We start from the raw sequence: 17,714 nt of genomic DNA, 5'->3' as shown, positions 1-17,714 counted from the left end.
GGTGTTTGTGCTTTCTGAGGCGTGTTTGAGCAGCAGCCCTTTCCCCTGTCTCACACGTGGCACAGCTGCTGGAGCCCCTTCCAGCCTGCCAGCACCGAGAGCCTCCGGTACGGAGCGGCCTCGGGGAATCTGAGCAGGGACCCGAGGGAACGGCCTGAAGCTGCCCCGAGGAGACTGAAACTGGGTATCAGGAAAAGGTTCCTCAGCCAGAGGGTGGCTGGGCACTGCAACAGTCTCCCCAGAACAGTGGTCATAGCAGCAGCCTGGCAGAGCTGAGGAAGCGTTTGGACAACGCTCTCGGGCACATGTAATTTGTTGGGAGGTAATTTGTAAATGCCGGGAGGGCTGGGGGTGTTCTGTGCAGGGCCAGGAGCCGCTGCCCCTTGCGAGTCCCGCCCGACACGTGATCCTGCCCGACCGCATGTCAGGAGCCCGCGCCGCCTCCCGGGCAGGGCAGGCCGGGACCGGCCGGAGATCCCGGATCCCCCGGAGCGCCACCGGGCGGGACGGGGCACGGGAGCCGCGGGCGGTGTGGTCCCGGCTCCGGTTCCCTCCCCCTGAGGCTTCGAGGGGCCGGGGCTGAAGGCGCAAAAAGGCGACAAGGTCTTTCCTCTGATAGCTTTTATTTGCGGTGCGGAGCTCCGTCCGCGAACGAGCTGAATGCGCGTTACCAGCGTACACTTCAGGGCGTACATATAGACAGATAAATATATTTCAGTAGAGACAAAACATAACAGCAACAACATGTGCTATAAATACACATTTACATTTGTCATAAATATATACTTTTTTATAAAAATAAAAGTATCACTAAAATATTTCTCTGTCTTCTGCAACTCACGCTGTGTTGGCACAGCCGTGTCCTGCCAAATTACCCGTGGCACAGGGGCTCTGGCAGCACTCCTGTCAAAGGAGCGAGGTCGGGCTCTTACACCCTTGAAACACCCCTGTTTTGAAACCGAACGTCTTTTACTTTTGATCACTGTGAACACGGAATTTCATTAAAAATTTTGCTTTTTAATTTCTGCACCCCAGCACTACGTATACATTGGTGTACACCCACGGGGAGAGTGGAACAATTACCTTCTGAAAGTTCTCTTGCCGGGGGTTGTGTACCCCGGGTCCTTCCAAGAGGCTTATTAAATCATAGTCACTTGTTACATTAATGTAATTACACCTAGTTTGTCAATCAAATTTTTCTCTTTTTTTTATGCTGAACAACCTATTCCACAGTATTGTGGTTAGAAACATGTTAGAAATATGTTTGGTTTCCATAAGTGCATAAAGATGTGTATTTTTAAACTTCATAAAATAACTTCATCTGCATAACATAAATAATTTTAAATCAGAACTTAAGAAAACCTATTTCCTGAAATCCTTGATAAATACAGCATGAGATCACACCACACAGTTGTAGGGAATTGTCTTAACTGAGAAGCAGTACAGTCCCTTGTGAAGCTCCTGCTGTTGGTAAGTTTGTAATGCCTGTGAATTTTTTTATCCATCTGTAATTTAACCAGAACCCTCCAATTTAAACAGACCTGAACTGAGCCTGAAGCTTCCTGCACAAAGTCAGGTACCTTGCAGATAGTGCTTTTAGCACAGGTAGTGGCAAAGGTAGACCATGTACACAAAAGACTTCTCTGCAGGGACTGAGGCCATCAAAGCTGCTCCCTTCAGATACTTAGGCTGAACAGTAAAACCAGATCAGTAAGATAAAGGTACAGAGTGGTTAGCCAAATAAATAGGAAGTATGATCACTGGTCCTCAAGTAAAAATATATTGTCAGTATTTTCCACCACCAGCAGTTTCCAGAGCTGGAGAATGCAAAACACCTGTTACAGCAGCTGTAGACAACTAAGGGGCTCTTACTGATAAATTGGTATAAAGTATCAGGTGTGGGTGTAGAAGCTTCCTGAGTTCTCAGTGGCTGTGTTGAGCACAGTGAGCTACTGTTAAGATTCCAGACAAAAAAGTAAAATGAGAAACAGGTAATATTTGCAAATAACTATCTGTACTTATGTAGCTAGGATTACAAAATAAAGTATATATTTAATTTTAAGAAAATTAATAAATTATCAAATAACTATTCACAGTATTTTTATACACTTAAAATTTGACTACAATTTTAAACAAATAATTCAACAAAGAATATGTAGTGCTACATTTATGTTAGAAATGCAGAATGCTTTTGTAGTGAAATGATGCAATGAAAAATTACTGGGAATATTCTCAAGAAATTTTCATGATTTTAGTATAGGAAAAATTTAAAGCTTTATTTTGAACCATATATTCTTTTAGCAAAATTTTGGTGTCAGCAATAGTTTTCTTGGGTTTTGTTTATGCACTTTTAGATCTTACATTTTTAAGGTGCACTTTAAATCTATGTACTTTTAACTTAGATTAGATGTTAGGAGGAAGCTCTTTACTGTGAGAGCAGTGAGGCACTGGAGCAGATTGCCCAGGGAAGTTGTGGATGTCCCATCCCTGGAAGTTTTCATGGCCAGGCTGGATGGGGCTTGGAGCAACCTGGTCTGGTGGAAAGTGTCCCTGCCCATGGCAGGGAAGTGGGAACAAGATGATCTTTAAGATCCCTTCCAACCTAAACCATTCTATGATAACTTTGGGGCAGCTTTTATGCTATATATTATTTATGTAATCTAAAACCAGATTTCATCTTTGATTTCAGCATCAGCTCACAGAGTAATAAAACATACATGTTTTTCAGTGAAATATAATAACTTTAAAAGAATTAGCCTAGCTCTTAATGTCTGCAAATCATCACAGTTGATTTACTTCAACATAGCTACTTCTAATTGATTATCAGGCCCACTGTGCTTTCATATATGGGGTTGGGGATATCCTTTATCCAGCAGACTGCTTAAGTGCATGTATGCACCTCCAAAGAGGCAGTAAAATAATCATGGACATATAGAATCTCCTGAATTTGTGTCTAGAGCTCTTAAACAGAAACCTATCTGTGTCTCTAGGTTATTGCAATAAATCCATTCTGCTTTTAGGCTTCAGAGTGCTTAAACATGTGATTGTTTGGTGTTCAAAGGGAGAGAGAGCATCACTCTCCACAGGCAAGGAAGGAATCCCTGGGCAGGCCTCAAGTGTGTTCCAGCTTGTGCAGCACGGGATCTGCGCTGGAGTTTGGAATTGAGTGTCTTCAGTGAGTGAGTAAGTTGTGTTCTAACAATGATACTGAACACCTCTAAGAAAGGCAGCATATTTGACCTCACCAGAAAGTAACTGGAAATGTAAGTCCCTGGAAGGATTTATAGGGAATGAAAAAGATAATTAGAAAAACCTCAGGATAACATTCACATAAAATGGGAGTTACCAGACACTATATATTACCACTTTACTGGTTGAATTTACTGACTATTGCAGAATATGATACCCTACATCTGCTATTTAAAAATATAAAATATAAATGCCTCCAAGTGGGATGACCAAAGCTGATATGAGTACCAGTACTGGTATTTATAACTCTAAGCTGAAGACTTCCTGATATTGCAAATTTATCTCTTCATTCTAATTATTGCTCTTTGATTTTTTGTGGTTGTATTCACCCTCCTGCCAGTCACAGTGACTAAATTAATTCCAATGCAAACAGAAAAGATCTTAAGTAGGATTGAATAGTACTTATGTTTTGTGCTTTGCCACTCTGTCAGGCTGGATTTTGCTCACTGAAAGAAAGACATAATTAAGTCAATTTATTAGGGACAAAATTCTCCCAGTCCTCTGTGATGGATCATGTCTCCAATATGCTGCTTTCAGAACAGGACTGTGCTTGAGACCAGTGCAAACCAGAATAAAAGCTAAATTATTTCTGCAGCATTTTCAAATTGGGGAAAACATGCAAACACTTGTGTTATGTTCCTAAACTCTGTGGAAATGCACAGGGGCCACTCTTTAAAAAATAATCAGTTTTTCTTATATAGTAAATAGACTGGTGGTATTAAATACTCTTCATGCAAAAGTTCAGGATATAATGGCATCAGCCTATTATTTACAGTGTTACTCTCAAAATTCCCAATAGGGGAAACTTCTTTTTTTCTTTACATGCAAATCTTGTAGTAGATGTGAATATTTTAGAACTACTTGCAGGGGATATTAATTGGTGTTCCTTAGTATTTAATTTATGTCATATGCATATAACTGACTCAATTTTTTAGGTGATAAAATGGCACAAGTAATTATGGTTAGAAATGGTAGTACAACACATACTTTTATGACTTCCTCCTTCATTTCAGCCAGTGAGACCAAATCTTTTTTGCTGAGTCGTAAGCAGGAAATGGTAGATTTAGTACACAGAGCTATAAATGTTGGCAACAATGAGAAACAAATGACACTTTGGTTCTACACTATTATGTTACTAGTATTATCTTGCCTGTGAACAGCTATGTTGTGTTTCTTCCTGGAGTGGATTCAGGAGAGTAATTCCCACAGCCTCTTAGCGCTGGTGGTCACTCTGCAGCTGGGTGGCTGCATCTTGTTTAGCAGGTGGCTTTGCTGGAGTACAAGTGCATTTGGTGCACAGATCTCTCATTGCTAGGAGACTTTCTTCCACAGCTTTTGCAAACATGCCTGAAGAGGTTTCCTTACATTCCTTAAAGCTTGAGATGCAGAATAATAAATGCTCTGGCTGAGGGTTATAACATGCCCCATACCCATTGGGCACCACAGGCCCATAGCAGCAGAACATTTCCATGGTAGTAGGAACCTGGTTGCAGGGAGAAGGGAAAGAGTCATCACTGATTAATCAGGGCACCTAAAATCAGCTGCTTAGGAATTAGGAAAAAGAGAAAAAAATGCTACAAATTCTGGTAATGTGGTGAATCCAGCCTTGTGGAGTATCACTGTCTTCAGAAGTCCAGACCTGGAGATGATTTACCTTGGAAAGCAAAAGCTGATCTCAGTATAAATCTTGTTGCTCTGTTTCTTTGCTATGGTTTAAAAACTGCTGTAATTTGAGGTGGCTATAATGCATTTCTTTGCTGAATTTATATAGGTATTTGGAAGTTAGAAGATTTGTTACTGATAGGAATTTTATGTAATCCTTGTACATAAAATGGATACGTAAAACTTCTTTAAGGTTTTTAATTTCTTAAGGTTATGTTAAATTTGTAATGTGAAGACTGCATTAAATTAGAGAAATTAGCATTGTCCATTTCCAATGATAGTTTATAATTTTGATGCTGTATAAAATACTTCAATGCAACTAGGCATTCTATTACACCCCAGTTTAATCATGGCATAATATGGCAGTGAAACACTTTCTTCTGCAGAAAATAAAAGGTGTTAGAAATCTATATGTTTCAGACTTTGTGTTCATGGGCCTTCTCAAACAACATTTGCCTTTTTAATGGTGCAGAACAGGCCATTAGTCCTGCTAATAGAGCCATAGAATTGTCAGATGAATTTGCTGTGCAACAGCCGAAGGCCATAAAGCTATTCAGAAGCACTCTTTGCTCATGGATAGTTTCTTGGAGAATTTATGTAGTAGCATGTTGGTTACATTCACTCATGTCTGAAAGCCTACAAACATTATGACAAGATCAAATTACTTATTAAGGTTTTATGCTGTAGCATGATATTGTAAGTCTCTTTTGTTGCATAGTCCCAATGTGTTGCAGTTGGGTTAATGTTTCAGTTAATGAATTCCTACATGGATTTCTTTTTTCATTAGGACTACAGAGATTTCTTTTTTCATTAATACTACATGCAATGAAACATTTAATTTTTAGGCTATATGATGTAAAGTTGCTTCCTTATTCAGAACATTAAGTGTAGGAAGTATTGACTCTTAGAATACCTTTGTATGTGCAAATAACTGTAAATCTGTAAATGTCTGTATGTCTTTGGTTGCATGTCTGTGTGGGTTGCTGTCCTACAGAAGGCTCTCAAAGATCTTACACAAAGCAACTTTTAAGAGTAAAATTTCCTGTGGCTCTTGGCTTTCTGTTTCTCAGAGTGGCAGCCCTTGTGGTTTGTGGCCATACTGTCACTGGAGCTGTTATCTTAGGGCAAGGCAGAAAAGAAGGGGAATGGGAGTATATGTAGTTTGGAAACTGAGCCCTCAAGTGAATTTTACTAGTTTGTGTGCATTTCCAGAATTTCTGCAAAGGACTTTGCAATGTTGCCTTTGAAGTGATAACTGTGGTCAGTATTTACTGTGCTGATGAACCAAAACAGGATTGAACATATGGAGGAATTTCTGGACTTCTTGATGATACTGCTTTTGTTTGCTTGCCTTTTTTACATTATTTTCATTGTGAGCAACAAGGTCTGGCAGAACACAATTTAATTATGCTTTGCTTGGCAAGATCAGTGAACAGAAGACACTCACCTGGCTGGTTGAGAGGATGAATCGATTGCTGGTCAGATAAGTCTCATCTGTAAATATCTCTGGCAGCTCCTTGAGGTGCTCCCGTGCCACCTCTCTGAGCCCTAGCAGGTGATTGTCTATTGCCATTCCAGTGACAGCCTGTGGTAAGACAATAGCATTTAACTGAGTTTGGAGGCATTTGGACCATTGCTGCCTAGTGCTCTGGTCAGAGCTGATGAACTTGGTTTGAGTGATGTAAAGCCTATAATGTTCAGTTATTTCTCTGAGAATGTACTTTGCTGAACACCAGTAACTAGGAATTCATATGGTGCTCTGAAGATTTACAAATTAGGAAGGTGACAGTCTTGATGTGTTTTATGTGCTGATGTTATCTGTGTGTCCATTGCCTCTCAGAGCTGAGTATCATGGGCTGGGCTTCTAAAGATGCTGAGGGGAGCATATGGGACAGCAGAAATTTCTCAGCATGTTTTGGAATTTTCTGTGTCATTTGGGTTATGTTTCAGTGTGGAGGGCTCCAAAACACCTCCAAACTGGAACAAGTCTTTCATCACCTCGCTGCCTGCATCTCCCTCTGGCAGTTAAAGCATATGTCATTCCAAACAATGTAGATCCAAGGATCTGATAGGTGTCTGCAACAGGCTGAACAGAATAACAGATAGATTTGCCAGTGACCTGTCACAGATCAATGAGCAAACCCCACTGCTTGAGAACACTGCAGTTAGGGACTGTTAGAAGCAGTGGTGGCAGCTCACAGGAGCTGCTGCTGAGCCTGCAGTGAGTCCCTGCCATCAGCTGCCTATGCTCAGGTCTCTGCTCTGTCCAGCTACCAAATGCTCTAGACTTAAGGCATTTATTAGCTTTAAGAGCTTTGCCCTACAGTAAATGTGATTGAAGATGGCTAATGGGATAAAAATTCAGCACTGGGGGCTTGGCAGACAGGATAGTTACAGAGCTTTGTTTCTTTAGGAAAACAAATCAAAATTTGGTCCAACCAGGCAGGAATTGCCTCAGATAAATAAGTGTGTTCAAAATCCTTCTGTCCAGTTTTGTTCTTGCTGGTGAAAGCACTGATTTTGTGGACTGAGCTGTAGCTCTTCTGTGGCCCAGGCTGAAGTCATGTAGGAAGGGAATGCTGAACTAGGGACATTGTACTGCCCTGAGAGCAGAGCTGACATCCCTGTGGCACAACCCTTGTAACAACGGGAACAAACAGCCTGAGAGAAATCAGGATTCTAAAAAGAGCATGAGCTTGGTTTTCCTCTTAAGGATTAAAAAATATGAAAGAAAAGAGCAAGTTTATTCTTCTCTTATGAGAAGAATAATTTTAACCACTGCTAAGTGCCTGAAACAGGGGATTGGGAGTGCATAGCCCAGTTTAGCTTATTAAGATCTAAGCACCCATTGGTAAAGGAGCTATTTGTTCATCAGCCCAGACAGAGGAAGGATGCTTGCAGAAAGGTGGCATACATCAGTGCAGTGCTTATGGTTTTTTTCCCATACAGGGAAACTGACTTGATAATCAAAGGAAATATTTTGCTATCACACAAGATTTATAAGGCTGTTAGCAATGACATTTTTGCAACATAGATCAATGTCATGTCTGAAGAGAGGCTGAGACAGGCTAACGAAATAAACTGTGAGTCAACGCATAGGAAAAAACTGGGCTAAATTGAATTTTAGAGCTCCGCTTTTAAGATAGCAATGCTACTACTAAGCCTTAACAAGGGGAAATAAAATCATTAAATTGCTTTTTGTTTTATGAAGTGGATTTTTTTTTTTTTGTTTTCTTAGGAGCTATTACATTTCAGTCTGTTATGCACAATTTAGTCAGACCATCTAAGTCTTACTCAGAGTTGAAACCCCCAAAGATTAAATTCTGCTATTCTGAGAAAGGAGGGGAGCTTAGTAAGTAGAAATACCTGGAGAGCTTTTTAAATTTAGAGATAAATTATTTTTCCAATGGAAGTTTTAATATTTTCCCATGAGCTACACTGGAGGCTGAATTTTATAACAGTTTCTGTTTCTTTTTTCCCTTTCTCTCTTTTGTGGTTTTTTTTTTGTTTGTTTGTTTTGTTTTGGGTTTTTTTTGTTTATTTGTTTTGGTTTGGTTTTGTTTTTGTGTTTTTTTGAGAGCTGTTGCACCAAAATTCCATTGGTTGTGACCCAGTAGACTTTCAGTGTGTTGTGCTCATCATGAGGTTACCCTAAGATGGTTCAGGGGAGGCAGCTGCCCTGAATTAAGACTTGGCTTTGGTTTACAGAACATGTAAAGTCTCAGCTTCTGAGATGTAGGTTCTCAGCACAAGGCTTGAAACACAGAACTCTTTTTCTTCCCTGCTTCTTCTGTTTCACAGTCCAGCCTGAAAACAACAATTGCCTCTTTGGTGCTCAGAATATACCTTTAAAACCACCTCTGAAAGTGAATGATTTCTTGAATATTATGAACATGCAAAGAGTCATCAAAAATATGGGTTTGTAGGCAATGGTCTGAGTCAAAACCATGGGCAACAAATTCACTTATCATAGCTGGTTATTAATATTTATTAATTTCGTTAGTGGTATGACTAAGTTGTTTATAGAACAAGTCTGTGCTTTCTCTTGGCGCAGTGGGACGTAAAGCATTACCCAGATTGAATTGTCTCATTTTTAATCAACAGAAAATGAGTTGTATTTGATATTAAACTGATTTCTTCACTGGAGGGCATCTCTGCCTTTTATTAGACACTGCATTCAGGTCTTTAAAAGAAAACTTAATATAATCACCCCCTCATTGTTAATGACCTTTATTAGAAATGGCAGTTTGGAATACGAGAATACATGTTCCAGAATACCAGTCCATCTGAGGATCAGGTTCCAGATAGGGACCTCTACCATCTAGTGAAGAGAAATGTAAGAAAATGCATAGATGGTTAGTATTAGGCTTAGTTTTTTGTAAGTTGAGGTTAGTTGAATATGGCTATTTGGGCCATTAGAAGTGTTCCTATGTGAGACATAGCAGATACTTTCCTGTTTGGAGATGCCTAATTTTTTCTGGTGTTTAAATAGCTAATGACTGTCTTCATACTTTTCTTGAAAAAGCTGACTAGTTCTTATTCAGACAGAGAGTGTTTTACTCACCAGAACAGAGTAATTAGTCTGAGCTGCAATTGCATCCTTAAATTTCTGCATCTTCTCAGAATCCTGTTGGGGTAATCAGAATATATGTATTGTTGAATCAACTCTAAAAGAAACAGCATCTTCCATCAACTAACCAAGAGCCAAATAGCAAGCACCCAAAATGTCCTTTGCTATTGGCTCAGGTGTAAGTACTCTGATAAATGAAAAGCCACAGGGATCAATGTCCTGATCAGCACCAGCCCCTGATTGTGCAAGGGGAGAACAGGTTTCATGGTGGTGCATTGTTTGAAGTCAAGAAAAAGGTTTGCAGTTCCTTTTGTGTATTCCTTCCATGGATTTTGGGGATGTAGGTTATTACCAATAGAGTCACTGTGTTTGAAGTAGGGAAAATAATTGCCTAGTGTAATTCAGTATTTTCAAAACAGGCAATGTCCCTTCTCCAGAATGGTTTATCTAGACATTGACAGTGATATTAATGAAAGCCATTACTGATATTTTACTAGCCAGTCAAAAAATGACTCCCATGTGTGAAAGGGCATCTAGAACTTTCCAAGGCTGCATCTGCAGATGCCTCACATTTCAGATAACAAGCGAGTAAATTTTAACTCCTGTCAAATGGCAGCCTTTTATATTAAGGGAATGATCTTAAGAAGTGTTGCCTTGCTGTACATCAAGTCCAACACTGCAACTTTGGGAGACCCTGAAACAGGCAGAAATGAGTGGGTCTCCAGATAAACAGGGGACCTTCAGCTCCTATGGACGATGAATGATCTTTTGAACAAAGAATTCATTTTAGTAGCAAGTCAAGGTCACCATCAGGGACCTTCAAAATACAAAGTCTGGTATTTTTTTACAAGGCTAGAGCTAGGCCTTCGTTCCCTTGTACAGATTAAATTACCAAATGCAGTCTTTAAATCTGATTAATTTACAGCTATTCAAGCAATCCCTAGTGTCAGTGGCTGCTGCTTTTACACCAAGTGTCAAATGCATGAAATATTTCTCCTGCTGAAGAATCAATCTGACTCAATCTATCTTTGGTGACTGTTCAAGCTATCGTTTGAGGATAATTTTTTGTTTGTATCAGAAGAAAAAAAAAGTTTTTTAATTGGATTTGAATTAATGGCTATTAACTAACAATATTTTGGGGAGTTCAAGGCTACTTGCACCAGGCTGTGCATCTCTTCGTGCAGAAAAAAGAATTAACCTCTCACATTCAGAGCAGTGCATAGGTCTAAAGAAATCACCTTGGAATAGGGTTTTATTAAATTAATTTTCTAATGTTTCTGTGATGCTAATATATATGTAGTTTTGCATGGAAACATGAAGATGTTCACATCAAAACAAAGATTTATTAATGTCTGTTGGAAAGAGCCATCCCAGACCAATAAAAGTGTCCTTCGTATCTCTTGGTGGAGAAGAGGCCAGGAAAACTATCACTGGCTTGGTTTGCTTCATGATAACAGGTTTTCCAGGGGAAATGAAAGAATTTCCCCCCCCCCCCTATTCTGTATGGCCAAGGCATGCAGTAGAAAGATATGGGGGCTGAGACTGAGCTTCATCTAGACACAAATGCCATTCTGCAGCTTGTAAAACAGGACAGTTTAGGGGGCTGGGAAAGGGGAGCATGAGCTCAGATTTGGGTGGGGAAAAGATGAGAAATGCTGAAGCTCTGGGAGAGCAGCAGGAGTCAGTAAGTGTTGGAAGAAGGCAGAAAGAAAGATCATTCCAAGGAGCTAGAAAGATCTATTGAAACAACGTGGTGGGAGCATGCTGGCTCCTGCCAGCAGCACAGTCAGTGTGCCACGGCATGGGCTGGGACTATGCTGAGTGCCCAGGTGGGGAGAGGAAAGTGCACAGAAAACAGGAACTTCTGATGAAATGTGATTGAGAACCATCTTGTCTGACAGGACACTGGTAGGAAATAAAAAACAGCCTCTTCTTGCCTACTGTGTGCAGTCACTATTATGTGCAACAGTATGGTCATAGTCTGCCATGAACTACCCACCCAACAGAGGGAGTTGCTTCAGGTTTTTTGAGTTATTTTACCATGGGACTTACTTGAACTTTGTCCATCAGGAGCTAAGTTCTGGATATAATAACATTAAGGAAATTGAATAAACTGTGGATGAAGAGGAGACTTATCTGGGGAAATTTTCATAATCCTCTGGGACATTAGATCTTGCTTTATAATTTTTCATTAATTTACACCTAATCTATAGCCCAGAAATGCTTCTAGCCATTTACTTATGCTAAATTCTAAAGAACAGCCATGTGGGCTGTTGCCAGTGGAATGGGCTTACTGGGAAAAATAAAATGTATTGTGGCAGCATTTTGCATCTGAACAGCCACCTGGAAATTCCCTGTACGGCAGCGCAGTGCAGTGGGTGGAAGTGGCGCAGAGACATTGCGGGAGGCTCTCCAGGGATGGTGGGCAGGACAGTGCACAGGGCTGTTTGTGCAGCTCTGCTCCCAGCTGCACCTCTTTGCCTCCCCATCTACTCTGTACAGTGCTCATGCTTCTGGCAAACAGATGGTGGTGGCCCAAAGAAAGGCAATTGAAATTTTTCTTTTTGCAGTATGATATCAAGACAGTTTGGAGAGTTGTTTGATTAGCTTGATGAAGCTTTTCATCATTAAGGTTGAGCTCCCTTGACGATTCTGTAAGACTTAGTCTATTTGCTAGAAACATCTCTTTAAAACAAAAAAGATCAGCCAGAACATATCCACATATCCAGAAATGAAAGCATGGGAATTACATCACGTATTATAGGCTGCAGCAGAACTAACCACTGCAGGGAACCTGCCAGGAATTCCCCTGGTGTGGCAGTTTAATGATCCTGAGCTTTGCATGCTCAGCCTAGATGTCTCCAGGGAACTGAATTTGGATCTTATGACAGAACATTCATAAGACAGTACTAAATCTAAAATCAGATACTATGTTTCTTATAATGTCACATTTAGGTACCTCTGAATCTTTTGGATGCTTAAATAAAAGAAAGGGAATTTTTATATTTAGCTTAATGGTTGGTCTGTACAAAAAGCAAAATCCTGTAATCTTTGCTGCCCTGCCCTACGCCTTTATGTTCTCAGTTAAGAGTTAAAAAGTGAGAGACAGGGGACCATGAATGCGTTATTTCCTTGGTGTTTTGGCAGAGAGGACAGAGGGAGCCAGCCCAACTTACCGACACAGCTGCCTTGTCACCTGCCATTGCTTTGACAAAAGCCAATGCTTCCGAGGTAGCAGACCTGATATTCTCAACCCGGCCCTCATCAAAGCGGCGCAGGGACGCGCTTTCATAGGTTGGGGCAAGCCTCCTGTGGCACCTGGGACAGTGAAGGAAGAAAAACAAAGAATGGTTATTTCCAAAGAGTCATAAAGACTAAGAGAAATATAGGCTTGGTACATTTTATAGTTACAGCCACACTTTTATTTCTTGCATGGTATTCATCTTAATGTTGTGATAGAATGCTGTAAGAAACTTTAAAAAGATGGATGCTCACTTGTCTCTAATATGAAGAGCTGCATACAGCTGTATATGGTTTAGTTATGCATTGCCGGTAAAAAATGACTTGTTGTGTAAAAACAAGGCTAGTAAACCAAAAATTTACTGAAAGATCTCAAGGAATGTTTTATTTGTACTGCATCATAAAATAATTGTGTAATTAATCATTTACTTATGGGCTTGAAATATGTTTTATTTAAAACAAGAGAAAATGCACCAAGTGCGTGAATGAAAAGAAGAATACCAAAAGGGGAATACGGTGGTTTTTTGTGAGCTGGAATGAAAACCCTCAGAGCAATTAGAACAGATTATGAAGATTATAATTTAATTTGGGTCCAGGTATACAGATACTACTCTTTGCTTCAGGGGACAGACTGTCTTTCAGTTGAAGCAGGTGGTCTCAGAACACAACTGTTCCCTAAGGTTTTTATGGCAAACAGGGGATAGAAAGGAGCTTTTAACTTTGATAAGACCATGGAATTTAGGGGATCCTATTAAATCTTGGGATGCTTGTGAAGAAAGGAACAGCAGTAGTTACTGTTCTGTGTAGGAACTCCAGTCTGATGCGCAGTGCTGTAGGGGATTTTTTCAGCCTGTGCCAGAGATGCACGTGTGGTTACTGCCATGGTTCCTCCCAAGCTACCCACAAGTTAAGGCAGTGGTGCCTCTGCCCCAGGGAGCTGGGCTCCCCAGCTGCTGCTGCTCCACACATCCCTGCCATATTCCCTCACCTTCTCAGTGCCAAGCACAGGGACAGCCGACAGGAGGGTACTGGCTGGGTATGCCATGTGTGGGACACAGGGATGGGAAGGCAGAGCAAGAAGAGGGAAAGGGAGTGAAGAAAAGGAGTACTCTCTCCCAGAACCAGGTATCAGTTTCTATCCTTTCTGCCCTGCAGTCATTAGGCAAGATCACTCATTTTCATGCAGGAGGCATTTGTTTGAATGTTGAGGAAAAAATGGACCCTCTGTATAAAACCCCACTACCTTGTGTACCTTGTTCCTCTGCATTGAACTAACCTTACCTGTAGAATGCCAGCTGAAGTGCTACTTGGATGTAGGCATCTGGGCTAAACTTCTGTTTCTTAATGAATTCCTTTCCATAGTGCTCAAACTTGTAGGCTATAAAGTCCAGATTTTCCACTGCCCTGGAAAAAAAGCAAAAGGCAGTTACTGCTGGGGTAGATGTAAAAATTGTTAGAGCTGGAAAAGAACTCTTAGATCATCAAGTCCAACCATTAACCTACCCTACCTTTTCCGCCACTAAACCATATTCTGTTTGCAAATAAAACCCAGAGATCTTTTCCTGCCAGTACCCTCTTAGAGGTGAGTGGTCTCCTGCTCTGCAGACAGTCCTGGCCTTTGGTAACTTGTTCCCAGTCAGTAACTTTTATTGATACAGATTCTACACCAGGCTTGTTATCTGCAGCTATAACTGTAGCACTCAAGTCTGTTCGTTTGAGTAGGGTATCTTTTTTTTTAAAACAAACAAACAAAAAGCCCAAAAATCCAGCAACTTTAGTGTTTCCATCCCTGAAGCCTAAGCAAGGGTCTCCTTTGTTCTTCACAAATTTCTGAGAGATTTACTGGTGTGACAATTGGGTCACAATTTAGGACCTGATGAAGGCCCTAAGCTCCGTGCAAGATTCAATTTAGAGGACTACTGCCTTTATTTAAAAACACCAAGGAGTTATTCTGCATCCTGAATGTTCTCACTCATATGTATCTTTCTAGACACCTTGAGATCTAATGTGACCACACTGGACATGCTTACAGCTGATCATGCAGACAATGTGTTAATTCTCTAAAAAGACATCACAGGCCTGAATGTTGAGAAAGAATTCTGATTGCTGCCCCCACCCCCAAAGATCATGCAAATCTTTGACAGCCTGGAAACAGAGTCAGAAAAACTAGACTTTGTAGGACTAATATGAATGTAAACAAATTATGTTCCTAAATTCAAATTGTTTATTCAAACCAGTTGTATTCTACTGTCCTCTATATGTACCCCTATTGCCCTGGCTTCAGATTGGGTCAGCTCAAACCCATAAGACACAAAAACAGAGGACCTGCATTGTTTGCATCCTGTGCAAACATGGTCAAGCTGTTTTTCCAGTGGTTTTAGAGTCCCTAATATTTACATGGAAGGAAAAAAATGGTAATGCAATTCTTGAATACAGACAAGTAGCTCCAGCCCATAAGGGTCCTATCCTGCCCGGAGATGCTAGGTGTGTGCAGTTTGGTAAGAAGAGAAGGAGCAGGAAGGCAGGAGGCCCCCAGGGAGGGAGCCCATGAATTGTGCTGGGTAGTTCCCAGCTTGCAGTCATGGCTGAGAAAGATGAGGCATCTGTTCTACCTTTGGAGTTTTTCTGCTGCTGATGCCAAATGTGTCTGAATATCAGGGGAACACTTCCATCTCAGTCTCCGTGGAGCAGGAAGCTCGCTCACTGAATCAGCTCGGACTAATTTCTTGGAGCTTTCTTTCCTGTTGGTATGTGAGACAGAAGTCATTAAGGTCACAGGAATAATCCATTTATTAAACACTGCCCTTTCAGCAGGTGAATTACTGCTTTTCAACTGTTTTATGTATCTTAGTGCCTCTGTGCAGCAGGGGAAATCTGCCACTGGCAGAGGCTTCCCAGGGGCTGGAATGGTGTGGAATGTACAAAAGGGAACTCACATGTGCCTGAGCAGGTATTCAGCACACTGCACCATGACGATGCCATCGAAAGGGGAATGCTCGCACACAGTCCCGCAGAGCCCGTCTCTTCCTACCACAAACTAAACAAGGAGAAGGACAGGTGCAACATACACAGGGAATAAATCATCTTGTGGGTAAGTTATCCATAATGGAAACCTGACAAAGGTATTATTGTTACCCTGTAGTGTTCTTATTGCTCATAACAGGAACTCCCTTGCCCTGCAGATCAGTGGGTGACTTACAGATTTACTGCAGGAGACTTGCTTGTCCTGTGAAAGGTGTTGCACTGAATTCCTTTCATGCTGCTCTTTGGGACTGAATCCTGTGAGAATGTAAACATTAGCAATTCCTAATGGAATCTGAAAATTTTATTTAGCATCTGCTTTATGGTACATAAAACCCATCAATGCAAAGACAAGCCAGGGTTCTCCTTCCACTTTTGAGGACAATAAAACATCTGTGTGTGTGAAATCCTTAGGATCCCATTTTATTACAAAGCTCATCCTTATTTGGTAGATTTCTCCTAGCTTATTTTGAATATTTTATTTTTAGATGCTTTCTTCATTTCATTTCCCTCTTATTTGTCTTCATTCTTAATTTCATTATGTACTCATGGCACTGCTGGTGACGACCTGCTGCACTCCAGTTCTGTGATACACCCATGCAATTTGTAACTTCTGCATCTCATACAAAAGCAGATGTCTGGGCCAATACTGCAGCTTTCCTGTTCTTTTCCTGGGCTTTTCCCCACACTTCTTTTGAAGTGCATTTGGCTAGACTTCCCTCACCTCTCTCTTGCACATTTGAATTACATCCTGCCTCCCTGCTTTCCATGAGGTTTTCAGAGAGTGGGCATGATGCAAAAAGCTCACCTGGACATTTTCTGAACCCTTACTGCAGAGGTGAGGAAGAATATGGAGAGAAAGAACAAATTCTACTGTGAGAATGGCTTCCTACCTAATCTGTGTTTGCATAAAAGGAAATGGGATCTTATTTCCCTAAGAATTTCTCTTCACCTTTGAACTACTTTGGCCTGAATACATCTGGACAGATTAAGCTCTCTCACACTCTATACAATTTTATTTTCTTTCTGCTGCCTTATGATAGTAGACAAAAAGAAAATGTTGTTTATTCTTATCTGCTTGAAATATCTCAACACTTGACCCTGCAAATAACAAGTCTCTAACTGTTCTAAAGACAAGCGGTTTGTTCTTCAAAAGAGTCTGCTAATAATGTCATTTGCAGTGGCATTAATAAAAAATGAGTACTGAAATGTATTTGCTCTTGGGGAAGTTGGTGTAAGTGAAATTCTTTATGGGAGAACAGATGGGAGACAGAAGAGAGAGCACAGTTGAGCTTATAGATTGAGATATTCTGGCCTTGGTCAGGTACAGATTGTAGGATAAGCAACCATAAATATGAAAAGAAGAACTAGAAAAGTACAGCATATACGGCTATCAAGTTTTTGGAACTATGTGGTTTTGTAAGGCTGCCAAGTAACACATACAGTAAGCTGATTGTGTAACTAGTGGGAAATTGTTGCTTAAGGATGTAACTGCTTTGGGGGTACAAAAATATGTAAACTGATCTGTGAGAACAATAAAGCACCTTTGACTTCTTTCTGCCTTGACTTCTCACATCCCTTCCTCCAAGTCTCATCTCTCAGCTGTGGCAATTATTTTAGGGGTTTCTCTTTTCATGTTGCTGTTCTTAGATATGGCAAGAGCAAAAAGCATTATGCAAGCAATGTATCAGTCAGGGTTTTTTCAATTTTTCATAAGGTGTCAACATTGTTGACAGTTGGGAGATTAATACATCACTTCCCTCTGGGTCTCCTGCAAAGTGTGGAAATAACAGTGCGGCGCTTTAAAATATGACAATCAAAATCTGATGGGGAAAAAGGCTGGAGAAGTCAATACTTAAAGAAGGTCTCAACAAGGATGCCCTTAAATGAGTAAACAGTCTGTTAAGTGAGGATTTAAACACATGCCAAATTATAAGCAGTAGCATTTCTAGGATGCCAGGAAAATGTGTAA

The 17,714-nt window shown here is 40.7% G+C and overlaps 1 protein-coding gene across 1 annotated transcript in view; it reads right to left on the bottom strand.

The window, feature by feature from the left end:
- Window positions 1–606: 606 nt before the first annotated feature.
- The window catches only part of CHAT (choline O-acetyltransferase), a 38,091-nt gene continuing 20,983 nt past the window's right edge, over window positions 607–17,714 (bottom strand). The window contains exons 9-15 of the mRNA XM_064716820.1: window positions 15,658–15,758; window positions 15,334–15,462; window positions 14,003–14,125; window positions 12,658–12,799; window positions 9,476–9,538; window positions 6,359–6,496; window positions 607–4,732 (exon numbers count right to left, since the gene is read on the bottom strand). Coding sequence (XP_064572890.1) covers window positions 4,463–4,732; window positions 6,359–6,496; window positions 9,476–9,538; window positions 12,658–12,799; window positions 14,003–14,125; window positions 15,334–15,462; window positions 15,658–15,758 — 966 coding nt within the window. The 3' untranslated portion in view covers window positions 607–4,462. The remainder of the gene's footprint in view (window positions 4,733–6,358; window positions 6,497–9,475; window positions 9,539–12,657; window positions 12,800–14,002; window positions 14,126–15,333; window positions 15,463–15,657; window positions 15,759–17,714) is intronic.

This window comes from Zonotrichia leucophrys, chromosome 6, assembly GCF_028769735.1.
Source record: "Zonotrichia leucophrys gambelii isolate GWCS_2022_RI chromosome 6, RI_Zleu_2.0, whole genome shotgun sequence".
NCBI classification, from domain to species: Eukaryota; Metazoa; Chordata; class Aves; order Passeriformes; family Passerellidae; genus Zonotrichia; species Zonotrichia leucophrys.
This window is presented reverse-complemented; position numbering and strand designations above follow the sequence as displayed.